The 16,222-nt window shown below is 35.8% G+C and overlaps 4 protein-coding genes across 7 annotated transcripts in view; 1 reads left to right on the forward strand and 3 right to left on the reverse strand.

Moving 5' to 3' along the window:
* Nucleotides 2,777-5,904, reverse strand: LOC104783178 (probable kinetochore protein NUF2). The gene is made up of 11 exons (XM_010508294.2): nt 5,601-5,904; nt 5,249-5,467; nt 5,046-5,136; nt 4,786-4,965; nt 4,603-4,692; nt 4,414-4,521; nt 3,908-3,961; nt 3,666-3,777; nt 3,419-3,576; nt 3,232-3,327; nt 2,777-2,980 (listed from the first exon to the last, which is right to left on the reverse strand). The coding sequence occupies exons 1-11, from the start codon at nt 5,762-5,764 to the stop codon at nt 2,924-2,926; spliced, it is 1,329 nt and encodes a 442-aa protein (XP_010506596.1). The 5' UTR covers nt 5,765-5,904; the 3' UTR covers nt 2,777-2,923.
* On the reverse strand, nt 6,171-9,331 carry LOC104783179 (AT-rich interactive domain-containing protein 1-like). Of its 4 annotated transcripts, none has more exons than XM_010508297.2 (3): nt 9,197-9,331; nt 7,715-8,657; nt 6,171-7,253 (listed from the first exon to the last, which is right to left on the reverse strand). In XM_010508297.2, the coding sequence occupies exons 2-3, from the start codon at nt 8,636-8,638 to the stop codon at nt 6,513-6,515; spliced, it is 1,665 nt and encodes a 554-aa protein (XP_010506599.1). In that variant the 5' UTR covers nt 8,639-8,657; nt 9,197-9,331; the 3' UTR covers nt 6,171-6,512. The 4 variants fall into 4 exon arrangements, with proteins under 4 accessions (XP_010506599.1, XP_010506600.1, XP_010506598.1 ...); XM_010508298.2 differs by lacking the exon at nt 9,197-9,331 and adding an exon at nt 8,919-9,182; XM_010508296.2 differs by lacking the exon at nt 9,197-9,331 and adding an exon at nt 8,801-9,181.
* LOC104783180 (pentatricopeptide repeat-containing protein At2g46050, mitochondrial-like) lies at nt 10,301-12,498 on the forward strand. Its single transcript, XM_010508299.2, has one exon. The coding sequence runs from the start codon at nt 10,553-10,555 to the stop codon at nt 12,317-12,319; it is 1,767 nt and encodes a 588-aa protein (XP_010506601.1). The 5' UTR covers nt 10,301-10,552; the 3' UTR covers nt 12,320-12,498.
* Nucleotides 12,380-16,222, reverse strand: part of LOC104793574 — a gene marked incomplete in the record, with an annotated part of 4,263 nt that continues 420 nt past the window's right edge. Inside the window, 13 exon segments of the mRNA XM_019245103.1 lie at nt 12,380-12,798; nt 12,883-13,035; nt 13,136-13,264; nt 13,391-13,530; nt 13,610-13,714; nt 13,803-13,882; nt 13,961-14,025; nt 14,118-14,668; nt 14,740-15,282; nt 15,377-15,445; nt 15,539-15,648; nt 15,775-15,883; nt 15,981-16,039. Coding sequence (XP_019100648.1) covers nt 12,660-12,798; nt 12,883-13,035; nt 13,136-13,264; nt 13,391-13,530; nt 13,610-13,714; nt 13,803-13,882; nt 13,961-14,025; nt 14,118-14,668; nt 14,740-15,282; nt 15,377-15,445; nt 15,539-15,648; nt 15,775-15,883; nt 15,981-16,039 — 2,252 coding nt within the window.

A 16,222-nucleotide genomic window follows, 5' to 3' on the forward strand; every position in this document is an offset into this window, starting at 1 on the left:
TAAATATAATGACTTAAAAAAAAGACACCTATTTTATAAGTTTTATATTGTTAATGATTCTAGATAAGTATTCGTGTTATAACACTAGTTAAATTTTATTTTATACAAAATTTTGTATATTTTATATTTTAAAATGAAATTTTAATATGTTGCATTAGTTTATATATATAAAGTTATTTCAACAATATATATTCTACATCATGACTTGTCATTAGACATAATTTTGTAAATTTGGTTATTAAAAAGCGAGTTATTATATTATGAGTAATTTAATATATTGTTACACTTTTAGTTTTAATATACTTGGTTTCTTGAAATTCTTTCATATTATAGTAACATATGATTGATATTGCTATAACAAATCAATTTAGAGTGTTTATAGTTTATAACTTTTATATCAAGTTTCAATATATTAAAAATAATTCAAAATAAATTATTTAAAGTTTATTATATTATATAAAATTATAAAATCCAACAAAAAATATGAAATTGAATTTAAATATTCAAGTTTGATCCGTTACTTAGTAAAAAATTTAGTTCAATAGATATTATTTTAAAGAATAATATTACTAAAGTTTGAATATTTTATAGATTGAACAATTTATATTTGTTTTTAAAAATTCAACTTAAAGTATATCCGGAAATAAAACTATTTTTTAATTATAATAAATAATATGATAATTTTTTGGTTTTACAAAATAGACTCATATATAAAAATGAGAGGTGAAGTATAATGATAATTAACAAATTAATATGTTAATTTATATATCAAAATATTTTATTTGATGAATAATTTAATAAAAGAAATTAATATGGTAAGTTAGATGATATGATTCTTTAAAATATTCTTTTTAAGATTTCGGTATAACCTATTTGTGACCAATTAATCTATCAATTAATGTATAACCTATTTGTAACCAACTTATTAAAATTATATAGTCTACAAAATAACGTTATGTACTTCCGTTTTATTATAGAAGAAATATATCACTTTTTTTTTGTTTGGACAAACAGTATTCTATATATCACTAAATTTAAAAATTTCATAATTAATCTTAAAATTTTACGAATATGTAGTTGATCAAGTATGACCATGTCAATTAGACCTATTAGATTATAGTATCCAGTTTCAATTCTTTCTTCTTATACGTGTTATGCGAACATCCATACTTGTTTTCTTAATCAAAATCCTTTCGTCAATCAAACAAGATAATAATAATGTGCAGACAAGACAAGATTAATATGATAAATTGGCATCTTTCTAGTCTTATCCACCCTTCCCCTAACCACTAACAATTACTATTTTAATCATTCACTCGGAAAAAATATATATATTCGGATGTCATATATACACTTATCCTGTAAGAAAAAATTTGCATCCTATAATCATTATTCGTAGAAACAATTTACACTATTCATGAAAATAATTTATCATAATTACAAGTGATACAAATTGTTAAATATCATATTATGATTTAATCAAATATTTTTAAAATAATATTATAAAAGATGGTTTAAAAAATTTTAATTCATATAATATTTAAAGCTTAAATCATTATTTTTAATAGCTACTTATATAGAGAGAAAAAAAATGAAACTTTGAATGATTATTTATTACAATAAACCGGATTACGTTATAAGAAGATGATGGTGGTGTTGTGACTTTGTCGTAGTATTTTTTATAACCAGAATATGAATTATTCTAAAAAGAAACGTGAGCCAAACAAATTTACGAAGTTACAAGTGTATAGTAGTAGACGTGAGGACAACAATCAACAAATTACATGTATTTGTTTGATTTTTTTATATATATAATGAAATCTAATAACGTGTCCACACATGCATATTCCAATCCTCATTTCAATTTCTTTACATACACGGTTTAGCCGAATATAATGACGTTAAACTTTTGAAAGAGGGTTAGTATCCTATTTTAAAAATCCCCGCATAGTACCGATTACGCTCCACGTAATTGCTAGGCCCGCCCTTTCTGTCTCGATTAATGACTAATCCCCGCCTAGCATCGATTATCTAATTATACCTGTTTAATTTGATTATAATTCGTCTAATCCGATTACTTCCCGTTTAATTTTGTATATAATAATTATTTGTAGAGCCAAATATAAATCAAATATGTACTTTTTTGGTTATTTAGACATTTAAATTAAGAGTTTATGATGTTTTACAATAATTAATGTACAAACTTTTAATGAAAATCATATATTTTCTTTTAAATTTGCATTTTTACGTGTTTACCATCATTTTAAAGACAATATTATAGTTTTATATTTTATTTGATATTTTTATTTTAACATAAACATAATTATATATATTTAATATTATTTATTTTTATTTTTATTATTAATTTAATAAAATAACCCTAAAACTAGTCCCGTTCATAACTAACTACTTAAATTTGAGTTATCTATCATCCTTACTTTTATTTCAAAAATCATTACGTTATTGAAAATATCATTTAATTGATATAATCAGAAAAAGCTTCCAAGTAAAAACAGAGCGGTTCATGTTTTATAACTTTGCTCGTGTAAAGGTTTTAACTTTCCAAGTGTCGAGAAGATTAAATTCATGAACTGTGATCTTAAGTAGTAACCAGATATTACGCATTTTTTTTTTTTTTTTAGCAAGCAATTACATTTGGTCTCTGTTGCCAAATCTAAACTAATCGAAATTTCTCTTACTGTACTTGTAGAAATCTTCTCTCTGATCCATCAGTTTTCTTCACAAAGCCTGTTCAGCTATGCCAACCAAAAAAGAATAATACTGCAAACTCATCTAATATTGGCTGTTTGAGTTAATCTTTTGTTTTTTGTTGTCAGAAAAAAAAAAAGTGGAAATGGTAGAAACACATTAAACGAGGAAAGGTCGTCGTTATAATCTCTCTCTCTCTCTCTCTATCTAGTCTCTACCTTAATTTAGCTTCAGTCAGAACTGCATCAAACGACGCCGTGTATTCACGAAACTGCAACATATCAAAAATGAGGGTCAGTATATGTAACAGTATATCTTACAAAGAATCTGGAAGAAGCAGTTTTAACTTTGGAGACCTCTTAATTTGCTGCAGGCTTTTGTATTCTTGGTTAAAAATATATTTGCATTTTGTATTAATCAACATACTGTATTTTCATGATCTTTAATATATGATAGCCTTAACTCGACCGAATTCACGGGGGGGCTATTCAGGTGAAAATAATAATGGTAAACGAAAGAAACCTGCTTCACGATCTCTTCATATTTAGCGGCTAACTGTTGCACTTTAGCTTCTCCTGACTGTCTCACCTGCTTAATCTTGGCAGTATTGTCATCAACCTGTTGATATATAAATAAAGAAAAACTTAGAAGGCGATGATAAAGCATCGTACACAACAGATTCATTTTGTTAAAAACAAGGGAGCAATACCACAGCTACTACTGATTCCACATCCGTTTGCCTGGCTTCAAATTCACGTCTTCTGGATTCAACCTCCACTTTTAGGTTATTCAGTTGATTTGTCCAATCATCAAACATGACTGCTTTTTCCTTCTCTAGTTGTTTCAATGATTCGTTCAACTGTTCCACTGTTGAGAGAATAGAGAATTACAGCCTCCGTTCCAAAACAAAACTACGAAACAATATCTAAAGAGGAAAGTAATAAACAATGACTCGCCTATTCTATCCCGCTCAACCACTTTCGCCTCAAGTGATTTGTACACTCCATCTTCGCTCAGCTTAGCTTTAAGAGCTTTGAGTTCTTTCTCAACAGCTTTCGCATTGGTTACCTGTAACATCATCATTAAACACACATAAAAATTAAAGATAATTGGAAGGGTCTGTGTGTTGCCACATATATCATACATGGTTCACAATCTACAAGCAAAGAAAGAGGAAGGATTATTTTTGCTTGGTCACCTGTTCGTTAATTAACTGCAGTTGCGAAGAAGACTTTGAAATTTTCTTGAAGGCCTGCAAAAGGCACCCATAGTTAAATGTACTTTGTTACCTCAATATTAAAGAAAAGTTTGATGGTAAACGTTATTACGCTCAAAATATGAAAGCCTAAAACTATTATAAGACTACACCTAAATAAAAAAAAACTCTGAAGTATCAACATAGAATAAGATCTCAATCTACACTGTCCAGTGTCCATCTTGGATTCATTCTCATCCACTATACACCAAAATAAATGAAGTTCTTCCTAAATATCCTTGACTGAAGTATGAACAAATGTGATAGAGCAATAAACACCTAAGACTTGAAATCATCTTTCTCTAACCAAATGGTAGTATCCGCAGTGACCTGGGACTCGATAATTTCCATTAGTAAACCATCAAGTTGCATAGGATGTCCTAAATGCATTTAGCTACGTGCTAATCAATCAGAGTTAGTAATAATAGTCTAGAGTTTTGATTAGATACCTTTTCATAAACCTCAAGAATGGCAGCCTTTTCCTGGAAAGTTTCCATTGCGGAATGCTCAGCTTTCTTTGTGTCCCCAAGTACTAGCTTCTTCTCTTCTAAAGCTCCCTGTCTCAATATCAATCGTTAAAGCCCGTGTACACAAAATTTCATCTTAGGACTAGTGTGCTAATGGGAACAAAAATATACCTGCAATTTGTCTGGAGATTGAACAATTTGTGAGCGGAGGTTTGCATTTTCTTGGACAGTTTGCACAAGATCAAACTCTGCTTTGGAAATCTGTAGAGAGAAGGAGCAAAAATAAACTAAGCTACATAAACCCAAATAAGTTACAGGAAGGAGCTCTCAACTGCACATCATGTTGTTTCTTACCTCGTTATCCATCTGTGTACTCTTCTCTCTCATTTGTTGGAAGGTAGCCCGCAGTGACATCTGCTGATTATTGAGTCCTAATATAGTCTGATTGAGTTCTTCAATGCTCGCTTCTAGCTCTTGGACAAAGGGTAAATCTCTTTCAGCGGCTTCATCAAATTCTCCAATCTCTGCATTCAGCTGCACGGAGAGAGAGCCATCAGAAAGAAGAGAAATGGATATTTATGTGATAGATAGATATAGTTTATTCGTTGCATTACCTGGGCAATCTCTGCCTCCGACTGCTTCCGCTGCTCATCAAGGAGAGTCAACTCCTCAGCCTTTTCTTTTATTTTATTCATTTTTGAATCTCTGGTACATAAAACAATAATCATGAGAGCATCAATTTTTGAATCACTAGAGAGAGAACTCAGCTAAGTTCAATTTGCAGAGGTATAACTGTAAGCAAGAAGGAAGGCCAAACCTGTGTAGAGCATAGTTCATAAGTGAACTGATGAAAAATTCGGTCCGGGACGGATCAGGGCGTATCAGATCCTTGAAATTTATCTGTAATGGACAATCCACACTATCTAGCATGTCTTTCACTCTGCAATAGAGATCCGAATTTTGCAGTGAGGTGACGTGATGATCTGGGTTCTCCAATTGCTGCAAAGCCTCAAAATCGAGTTGCCCTTTCTCTTCTCTACAACATGGATATTTGAAAATTCAATCAGAAATTCCCAAAATTAAAAAAAAAAATTAGGGATTTGGAAAACTTAGGGATTTGTAAAGAGGAACTAAAAAAAGGGGGTTTGGAGGGAGGGGGAGGTGCTTACTCTTTCATGGCGTCGAGATAGATAAGAAGTCTGGTGTAAAGCTCAGAGACGAAGTCGAGAGTAGGGCTTTCGAAATCGGCGTCCGTAATGCTCGCAATCTGAGCCTCCTTGAGGGCAGAGATGATTTCGGGACGAGATAACCTCGGATACTCGTACGCTGACATAATGCAGTTTCGATTTCTGCTTCTTTTGTGGATTCGAATATTTCGAATGGAAAAGTGAAGCAACAACAAAGGTCTCGCTCTCGCAGTGTGACTGACAAAAACACGAACGGAGGAGCGTTAGAGAGAAAGGAAAGAGAAACTGGAGTTTTTAAATTTTGAACCTTTAACTTAATTGGGCCTTATTGGGCCTATATTTCCGTTGCATCTAAACGCGTTTGCTGTTTGTTTAAATTGCCAAATCACTTTTAATCGAAGAAATATTTAGGTCCGTAGGATTTTAAAGGATCTGACGGATCAACGGTCATTCTGAGTTTAATTATCAGTAACCATTTTTTCCTTTTTTCCAGAAACAAACAAAAAAAAATCCATATAGCAAGCAGTTACATTTGGTCTCTGTTGCCAAATCTAAACTAATCGAAATTTCTCTTACTGTACTTGTAGAAATCTTCTCTCTGATTCATCAGTTTTCTTCACAAAGCCTTTTTCAGCTATGCCAACCCAAAAAAAAAAAGAATAATACTGCAGAATCATCAAGGAAGCGATGGAAGTATTTACCTCAATACCAAAACCAGAATTTGCGGAGACAACAATGCCATGATGAAACCGCCTTTTCCCAGAGGTTAAAGCCAGTTTCAATATGGCAAAAGAAGCCCAAAAGACGAGATGGAAAGAAAACAAAAAGAGATGCTCCAACTTGAATCTCTCAACAGGGTGATTTCATCAATGGCTCTAGCTACCACCTCTCACTCTATCGACATCTTTTTTTCTTAGGGGAAAGCAAGCCGGGTTTCTGGGATGTGTTTGCTTCGAGGGTTGGATTTTCATTCTCTGTTGCACCGATGAAGAATTGATCAGTATCACTGTCTATATCATGAGTGGTTCTACTCTGATTTGCCCTATACTGCAAAAGAGTCACGTTGTAGTAGTAGCTCACGATTTTTCCTCTGCTCTTTGACGAAAGGATTGTCTTGGCCTGATCGAAGAAAGCTTGGCTAAGTGAAGGTGGAAAACTCATCAAAGACTTTATCTTCTTCAGTTCTATGTCTGTCCAATACTGAAGAGTACCTTCACCCATGACATCAAAACACCACATGTAGAAAGCTGGACCAAGTTCAAGTTTCAGTTTATCCTGTTTTGCACGGATATGAAACTTGACACACTCGATGGATCCTGGATTATGGCAGCCACAAGAATCCTCTCTTCCTTTTCCAATACGATCTCTTTCAATAAGAAGATTATTCTTGCTTTGTTCTTTGGTCAGTGGCCAGATCCGAGTGCCCAACCACTTTGAATCGCTTTCAGGGGTTATGTCAGTCCACTCCGGTACATCAGCTTGAAACTCTGACCCAACTAGAGCACATGGTCTATCCTCCTCATCTGAACTGTTCTTGTCATTAAACTGACTACCATCGTAACTCAGCCTCTCCCTTAGATTGTAACCAGGTCCAGCACTATCATCGTACATGGATGGGTGCATCTTCTGGAGTTTCTGAAACAAATAAGCAAATTATCAAGACTTGAATTGCATAAACATGGAAGAACAGCAAAATCAGAGAGCACAGGCAAACAATCACCATCAGACTAATTAGATTCTATTTCAATCACACGATTCAAAGCCTCTTTGCAGTGAGACAGCACAGAGAATGTTCTCAAGCAGTAATGCACCATTGGTGCTAAAGCACTCTCATTGTGGAAAATTGGGAAGCAGACACCATAAAGCATCAAATTTCATATGATGAAAACAGAAGCAGCTTTTCATAAGTTGCTACGAGGGACTCCTTAAAATGCTTTAGTGACACATGCAATTCATGATTCTTTCTACAGGCAAAATTCACATCTTCATAGTTAAATCCAATAATGAATTTCAAATAACTATAGGTGCATCTCTACATCTTATAGGCTTTTTTTTCCATACCAGCAAATGCAGATTTCTTGAAAATCTATACCCACCTGCCAAGTCTTTTCACAAGCTGGATCGTTGTTTGTTATAGAGGCCCTAAACAGAAGAAGTTGTTTCCATGGCTCTTCACTCCCGTAAGCTACCCACTTTGATCTATCTGGCACACGACCGATAGATGGATCAGATGGATCCTTAGCAGCCTCGCCTAACCATTTCAATGTCTCTAAAGGACATTCTCGTTTTCTCTTCCCAGGCGAAGAGTAGTCCTGATTACCGGATTCAAGGATCATTATCTTCTCCAGTCTTTTTTCTGTAAACTTGGATCCCTGGATTTCTTTCACAGCATCATTCGAACAAGGCTCTTTGCCAGTTTGGTACTTATCGTACCTTCTCTTCGTTTTTGATATAAACCATTTAAGCTCTGCTCCTAACTCCTTTGCAGTTTGACCTTTCCTCAGCTCATACTTCCTTTTCACCTCAGATAAGAAAACTTTAAGTCTAGCCACCAAAGCATCAGAGATTCCAGACAACTCAAGGCTACTGGCATCAGTATCACCAGCAGTAACTCTGTTCAACCATCGAGCAAGTGCATCAAGGTACTTGACATAGATCAGTTTAGCAGATGCTGAGTTAAAAGACCCTAATCCAGAGTCTTGAGCAACCTCATCCCACAACCCATTTAGAGAAACTGCATCAAATCCGCCTTTGTGACTCACGTTCAAAAAAAGATTGAACAAATCAACGGTTCTCCCGTCGCCAGTCATCGGAGGAAGAGGTCGGAAGCTATCCGCGGAACAGAACTCGCGAAGGAAAGATTCAAGTAAAGGTCGGAACAAAGAGATGAGTTCTTTAATCTTCTTTTCAAAGCCAGACCCTGTAGATTCTGGGTTAACGCTTTTAGTGGCGTCGAGGTTCTTCGGAGTTTTGTTAAGATCGACGGCATCCTCGTCAGCTACCATCGACCAACCCGCCATTGACAACGAACAACGAACCCTACAACCATTAATAGATCCCATTTTATCACTGAACCACAAACCAAATAAAACAGACAAAAGAAGCAATAAACGAAAACCCCAGGGGGAATCTTCGAAGAGAAACAAGAAGAAGATCCAGGAACTGAAGAATCATGAACTTACGATTAAGACCTCTGAGTTTCCATGGCGGAAATTAGGGTTTTTTTTAGCGGGAAACACACAAAAAAAAAAAAAATCGAAAATTTAGGGAAAATTTTTCAGTTTTGGCAAAATCCTATACCGGCTTCACAGTTCCCCACTTGGCCCGCCATTTCCCTCTTTCTCTTTCGAGGTTTGGGTTTCGATGGATGGTGACCGATGAAGAAGTTTTGGGTCAAAAATCAAACTTTCCCATAGATACAGACCCTTTTCCCCAAAAAAAATCGAATACTTGTTTTTTTCCCCAAAATTAGGGTTACTAAATTGTGAAAAAATACGAAACTTGCAAGCAAAAAGTTATATCGAAATGAGAAATCAAGAAGGGGGATCAGATTATAATAATGGGGAATCACCACTGACCTTTTTGTCTCTATTAAAATTTTCTATAAAAATCTTCTTTCTGTAATACTATTCTTTTGGTTGCAGCTATTAAGAAAATGTAGAGAAATGATTTTTATTGAACGAAGGCACGACGGATTTTATATTATATATGAAGACGCATTGGAAATGAGAGAGAAAGAGAGAAACCCATACCAATACAATCATCATCAAACTTATATTATTAGCTGTCAATATGACGTTTTAACTCTAGTTAATTATTTGACCCACTGGTTGAGTTAGCAATTTGCAAAACTTTAACAAACCAAAAAAGATAAGAGTTTTTTTGGTATAGTTAGTAACCATTATGGTCACAAATACTTAGCATTATTTCATTTTTAATTAACTTTCTATCTTAACATATTATTCTATCCATTTCTAGTGAAATACTGTTTTGTTCGTAGTAGATTTTATTATTTTAATCAATAGTGTAAAATTGATTAAATTTTAAGTTTTATATTTTGGGAGGGTAAAGTAATAGCATTTCTTAATAATACTTAATTTAAAAGAATAATAGATTTTTTTTTTCTTTTCTTATTTTAATTGAAAACCATGCTTACATTGAATCAGAATGAACGTTACTTTTTTACAAAAAGGCGATTGGTTTATGTAATGTGAACTTTTACTTTTAGTTTGGTCTTATCTAACCAAACTTTAATGTTTTTACAACTTTAAATTATAAAAAATGAGAAATCACAATGTAACTCATTCAAAATCAGAAAATGTTTAAAACTATAAAAGAAAAAAGAAGCGTTATTAGGTATTTTCTGTTTGACTAAAATATATGTCAGTTGTTACAATGTTCTTCTGTCCATAACGCTTCAATCAGCACTTATTTTTTTTTAATCATCTTTTTAATTATTTATGACAAATTATTGAAAGTCAATAATATATGGTTTAAACCTTTATTACTTTTATAAATCTCAAATCAGTAAATTTAAGAGGAATGCTCTATAATATTTTCTGTAAAAGTAAAAGCATAAAATTTTAGTTCTTACTGCAGCATTCATAGCAATTTATCAATTTAAAGACAAAAATGGGTTGCAATTAAATAAAAAAAAAAAAGAAAGATATTTAGAATAAATTAACATGACAAATAATGTCACTAATATTTTTGTTTAAAGTTTAAACTAAAAAGTAAAAACTCAGCTAGTGTGGTTAACTGTCGACAAAACTCATGGTCATTATACTCATTAGCATTAATTACTCTATTTACCGCAACAAATACAATACCTCTTCGGAAACGACTCGACTCGGCTCTAAAGTTAAAACCTCAAATTATGTCAGACGTTTTCCCGCCACGCCGTCTTTTTTTTGTTTTCATGACCGGCGGTAGAGATGCGTTTTACGTTCCGATCAGCTCCGATCGAGACTCTCCAATTCATAAACTGCTTATTTTCCTTGCGAACCCTCAGAACCCTTCCTTCTTCCTCATCTATAGCTATATCCTCTGTATCGAAGTTATCTGCTAGCTTGGATCATCTCTTTGGTGGCGCGAAACAACATCATGGGTTCATGGTAAAAGAAGGGACTTACAATTCTCTCTTCCTTCAAAACAAGCTCTTGCAAGCTTACACGAGAAGCAAACACTTCGATGATGCAGATAAGCTCTTCGACGAAATGCCTGTGAGAGATATTGTTACTTGGAACATACTCATTCACGGTGTCCTTCACCGAGACGGTGACACCAACCACAGAGCTCGTCTAGGTTTTTGTTATTTGAGTCGGATTCTTCTTAGTGAGGTGAGTTTGGATCATGTGTCGGTTATAGGGTTGATCCGGTTGTGTACTGATTCCAACGATGTGGGAGCTGGTATCCAATTACACTGTCTGATAGTGAAACTAGGTCTCGAATCAAGTTGCTTTCTGAGTACTACTCTCGTTGATTTCTACGGGAAATGTGGTCACGTTGTTGAATCAAGACGTGTCTTTGAGGCGGTTTTGTGTAGAGATTTAGTGCTGTGGAACGCTTTGGTTTCGTCTTATGTTCTTAACGGTATGATTGATGAAGCTTTTGGTTTACTCAAGCTGATGGGTTCTGACGAAGACGGATTCACGGGTGATGATTTCACTCTCTCGAGTCTTCTCAGTGCGTGTAGGATCGAACAAGGGAAGCAGATTCATGCCACTGTCTTCAAACTGTCATTTCAATTCGACATTCCAGTGGCGACTGCATTGGTTAATATGTATGCTAAGAGTAACTATATGAGTGATGCTCGCAAGTGCTTTGAATCGATGGTTGTGAGAAATGTAGTGTCTTGGAACGCGATGATTGTGGGTTTTGGACAAAATGGAGAAGGGAGAGAAGTTATGAGACTTTTTAGTCAAATGTTCCGTGGTAATGTTCAACCAGATGAGCTTACCTTTGCAAGTGTTTTGAGTTCCTGCTCGAAATTCTCCGCAATTCAGGAGATAAAGCAAGTGCATGCCATTGTTACTAAACGGGGCTCTGCAGATTTTTTGTCGGTGGCTAATGCTCTGATAAGTTCTTACTCCAAGACGGGAAATTTATCTGAAGCACTTCTATGTTTTCATTCCATCCGAGAACCTGATCTTGTTTCATGGACTTCAGTGATCGGAGCTTTGGCTTCTCATGGACTCCCAGAAGAAAGCTTGCGGATGTTTGAAAATATGCTGCAGAAACTTCATCCAGACAAGATCACTTTTTTAGAGGTCCTGTCTGCTTGTAGCCATGGAGGATTAGTTCAAGAAGGGCTTCATTGGTTCAAACAAATGACTAACGTTTACAAGATAGAACCAGAGGCAGAACACTACACTTGTCTGATCGATCTTCTTGGTCGAGCTGGTTTCATCGACGAGGCTTTTGATGTTTTAAAGTCAATGCCCATAGAACCAAGCACTGATGCTTTGGCAGCTTTCACAGGAGCATGTAACATCCATGAGAAAATAAAATCCATGAAATGGGGTGCAAAGAAGCTTCTTGAGATTGAACCTAGCAGACCTGTGAACTACTCCATCCTCTCAAACGCCTACGCCTCCGAAGGCCATTGGAGTCAAGCGGCTCATCTGCGGAAAACAGAGAGGAGAAACTGCAACAATCCCAAAACTCCAGGTTGCAGTTGGCTAGGGGACAACTTAGTCTAGCAATAACAACCATGGACACAGCAATATTTAATCAGCATAAAAAGCCGTGGAAGTAAGGACTGTTCAAGAATGCCAAAGCCTCTTATTGTACCAAAGCATTACATCGTCTAGGCCTAAGATAAATGATGCAACTGGACAGCTCCAGTGAACTTTATCCTGTCACTATGTGTGTATAGACATACAAGATTACAGACACACCAGAAAAATCTAAGTAAGGGAGAGAAAAAATCTGAATATTTACCCATCACCATGTATTTGTTCTGTTCTAAAACTTCTTTGGTTGGTATATAGGACCAGATACAGAAAAAATCCAGTAAAAGCCTCTATCTTTATGCTTTTCTTAGTTTCTTGGTAGCGAGTCTTGCCTTGTTAACTCGTAGTTGTCAGCTCCGTTGTGGGCTTGGTTCTCGTTATTTACAATTGCAATCTTCGAACAGAGGAAGAAGAAGGAAGATGTGTAGATTGTGAAATGCCAAATACTGCACATAATTTTCATAAGTCAACCTTCAGAAAAGTGATACGATCAACTTTATTCATATTTAATAAACATAACATACACACACCTGTGCCAAATCCAGTAGCTCGAACTGGTTTCGACTTTGAAACTTATGGCCGCCACCGTGAAGAGTACAAGACCAGCCGCCACAAAGCCCCAACGAAACCGTTTATTGAGCGTCTTGATCAAATTACTAAACCATTCTTTGACTGCCCGTGGCCTACGAGAAAAATATGACAGAACTCAGATAAATAATGATTTCGTCACATTGGTGGTAATTGTATGTTCAAGTCAGAAACAGAATGGCTTCCTTAGTTTACCTGTCGAGCATGTTCAATGAAAATCCAGCCGACCCGCAATATGATCGATACTTTGTAAAAAATTCTACCAAAAATCCGATGAGGAGAGCAAGTGAACCGATTGCTAACACAATGATAATATTCGACGCCCTGCAAATAGATAGCAAGCCAATGTAACAGTATTTAAATAGTATCAAGGTTTTGATGTCACATTAAAATAAAATACTACCAAGATGCTATTTATCATAACCATTCACAGTCAAACATCTCAGATACCTTGTTGCCTTGGTCAAGGCCAATAAAGCTGTGAGAATGGCAACAACTGTGTGTATTGTCCTCTTAACTGCTTCATCAGCCGTGGATAAGTACACAAAGGTACCAATCACCGCCATGAAAGAGAGCCAGAAATCCATGAACTGAAGCAAAAAATTACCATCTCGTAACTGATATTCCACACAGAAGATGACAATGATGCAGCTATCAAACTACTAGTACCTGTAAAACATTGTAACTTAACACACACCAGGTGCCTACATCACATGCATGATACAGAGCGCTCGCGATTCCGCTTGATGTGAACAGAACCCACTCTGGATACTCCTGTTAAGCACATGAATAAGCAGCTTTTAGATGGGAAAAAGGAACAATCCAAGACTATCAAATTATAAGTGTAAACCAAGAAAATTACTCGCTGACGAAGAGCCCAATAAGCTGGCAAAAGAGCCGCTGCATTTGATGCAATGAGAGCAATAGACTGAACAACATGTTCTGCATGAGGTTTTAAGCACATGAGTGAGTACACAGAAAAAGTTGTCAAAAGTTTCAAACACTGATAGATTAAGATACCTTGGTCTGACACAATTTCAATGCTGCAGTCAAAGCCTCCGTGGGTTCTGTCACAAGAACAAAAGCTGAAACACAACACAAGAATTTAACTCTCAAAATAATCTACTCTCCTCCATATGTTAACAAATTTCAACTGGTTCGAGATATATAAGAAAACCTGTAAGATGTCAATCCACTAGCGTCAAAAGCATATCGGCATTGCCCATGAGATGAACACCTTCTCGGACATCTTTCAAGAGAAAGAGATACTAGAGTAGGTGGACCTTTGAAAGCAGCAGGAGCAGTAGAGTTATTGAGCTGCCTTAACCCGACTGACCATGTTCCTTCTCGAGCATACAAAATGTAGAAATCAACCTTTTCTTGGCTAGAATTATACAATGAGAAGAACATTGAGCGGCTGGCGCTTGTTCGATTCACATAATAATAGTCCCGGTCCTCAAGAGTGGGCAATCCACCAAATCTAAGATAAACTTCATACTGTATTGTGGAATCTGATGTTAATCTGAAGTGTATATGCCCACCAGCACCTCCTTGAGGGATGTTCATGAGAAAATAAGTCCATGTGCTTGTGTCAAAATCAGGAATAGAGGAAGAGTTGCTGACAATGGGTTCGAGGGGGAAAGCTGTGCTTGAGCCTGAAGGTGAAGCGTCATTGACCGGCAAATAATATGATTCAAAAGGTGTCAACGACCCTCTCCTCATAACTGCCTGCATAAAATGTATCGTGTTCAACAACTCGAATAACTCTAGAGCTCAATATTGAGTTTAGAGCTACTTACCTGAAGCATGTAGATTTGCTGCCCGCAATTGGGTCCTGCTTTTCCCACGGGACAACCGAGCACTTTAACATTCAGTGAAAAGCAGACCTTAGAACTAGAATTTGTGCCCTGTACAAGCCGATTCTCCCGTCCAGATAAACTTACAACAATGTACCATCGACCAGCTTTCGGTTTCTTAATAACTAAAGGAACTTTGTGTATATCAGCAGCGTAATCATGGAGAGTCTCTGAAGCAATGGCTCCAAAACGGGCGTAACACATGAGGTAACTTTCATTGGAATTCACTTTGACATTGGATGCCATAATCACTAACTGTTCAGCTATTCCATCAACATCTAAAGCATATGTCTTTGTTTCAGCAGCAGTCAGGCAAGAACTAGGGAAAGAATCGGAGCAAGAAATAACACTTCCAGTCTGGTTATCGAACCGAGAACATGAAAGCGGATAAATCGTCTGGTTGCAGGAAGGCCCCCACATTGTAGCGGCTTTACAACCTTCAACACTAATGTTGGCACTAAATGAAAACGCTGAGGAGCGAACAATCTGTGCAAGTATCCAAGTATTAGAGAAGAAACAAACAATAAAAGCTGAGGTCTTTTTTAAAAATAAAAGAGTGTTACATTACAGAGAACCATACCATTTTCCCCTGAGTCCTCGTAGCCCCGATTCCGTTGAAAAGACCAACATACCAAGCTCCCGGTGAAATCTAGAAACAATAACAAACGTTAATAAAAGAAACTCATCAACTCAAAAAAAAAGTAGTAACAGACAAGGAAGGTTTTGAGAGTAATGTGAGAACCTGTTCATTGGTCAATCTGAAGGATATATTCTTCTGCATAGGGTAACACTGCTCAGCAATCTCGATATCTTCAGCTCCTTCAAAAGATCCATTGAAGAACCTTCCTAGCTCTACATAAACATGAAGGAAAACACTTTCTTAGTTCCCCCCCTGAAAAATAGGAATGTTGTGATCTCTTTGACCAGACAAAGAAGAAACCAAACTATAGACGTTTCCTATATTTACCTAAATCGTACCTAAACCTTTCTGAGCGTTGGTAGAGGCATCAGGGAGAGGAGGACTACCATCTCTGAAGCATATAACAGGAAGAAGACTTCTCGACATCTTTGATATGCTCTTTGCATTCTACCAAAAATCAAATCCCATAAATAGCAACTTTTGTTCTTTGAATACTCAATCAAAAAATCAAATATAAGTTGGACAAGAAACCTGTTATACTTACGATGTCTACATCAGATTCGATAGCTACATTCAACGACGAGAACCATGGAGGCAAATCAACTGTCACACGGAATCAAATAGAGAGGATCAGAGAGTTCGTGAGACCATACGAAATCAACCAAATATAAGATCCTGCTTATTGAAACGATCAGATTTAAAGAGACATCTGATGTAATAAATCCCAAGTAGAAATTGAACTGATCATCACTTTTTTATATATTAAAAAAAAAAAAAAAAAAAAAA

Source organism: Camelina sativa, chromosome 4 (assembly GCF_000633955.1).
Source record: "Camelina sativa cultivar DH55 chromosome 4, Cs, whole genome shotgun sequence".
Classification (NCBI taxonomy): domain Eukaryota; kingdom Viridiplantae; phylum Streptophyta; class Magnoliopsida; order Brassicales; family Brassicaceae; genus Camelina; species Camelina sativa.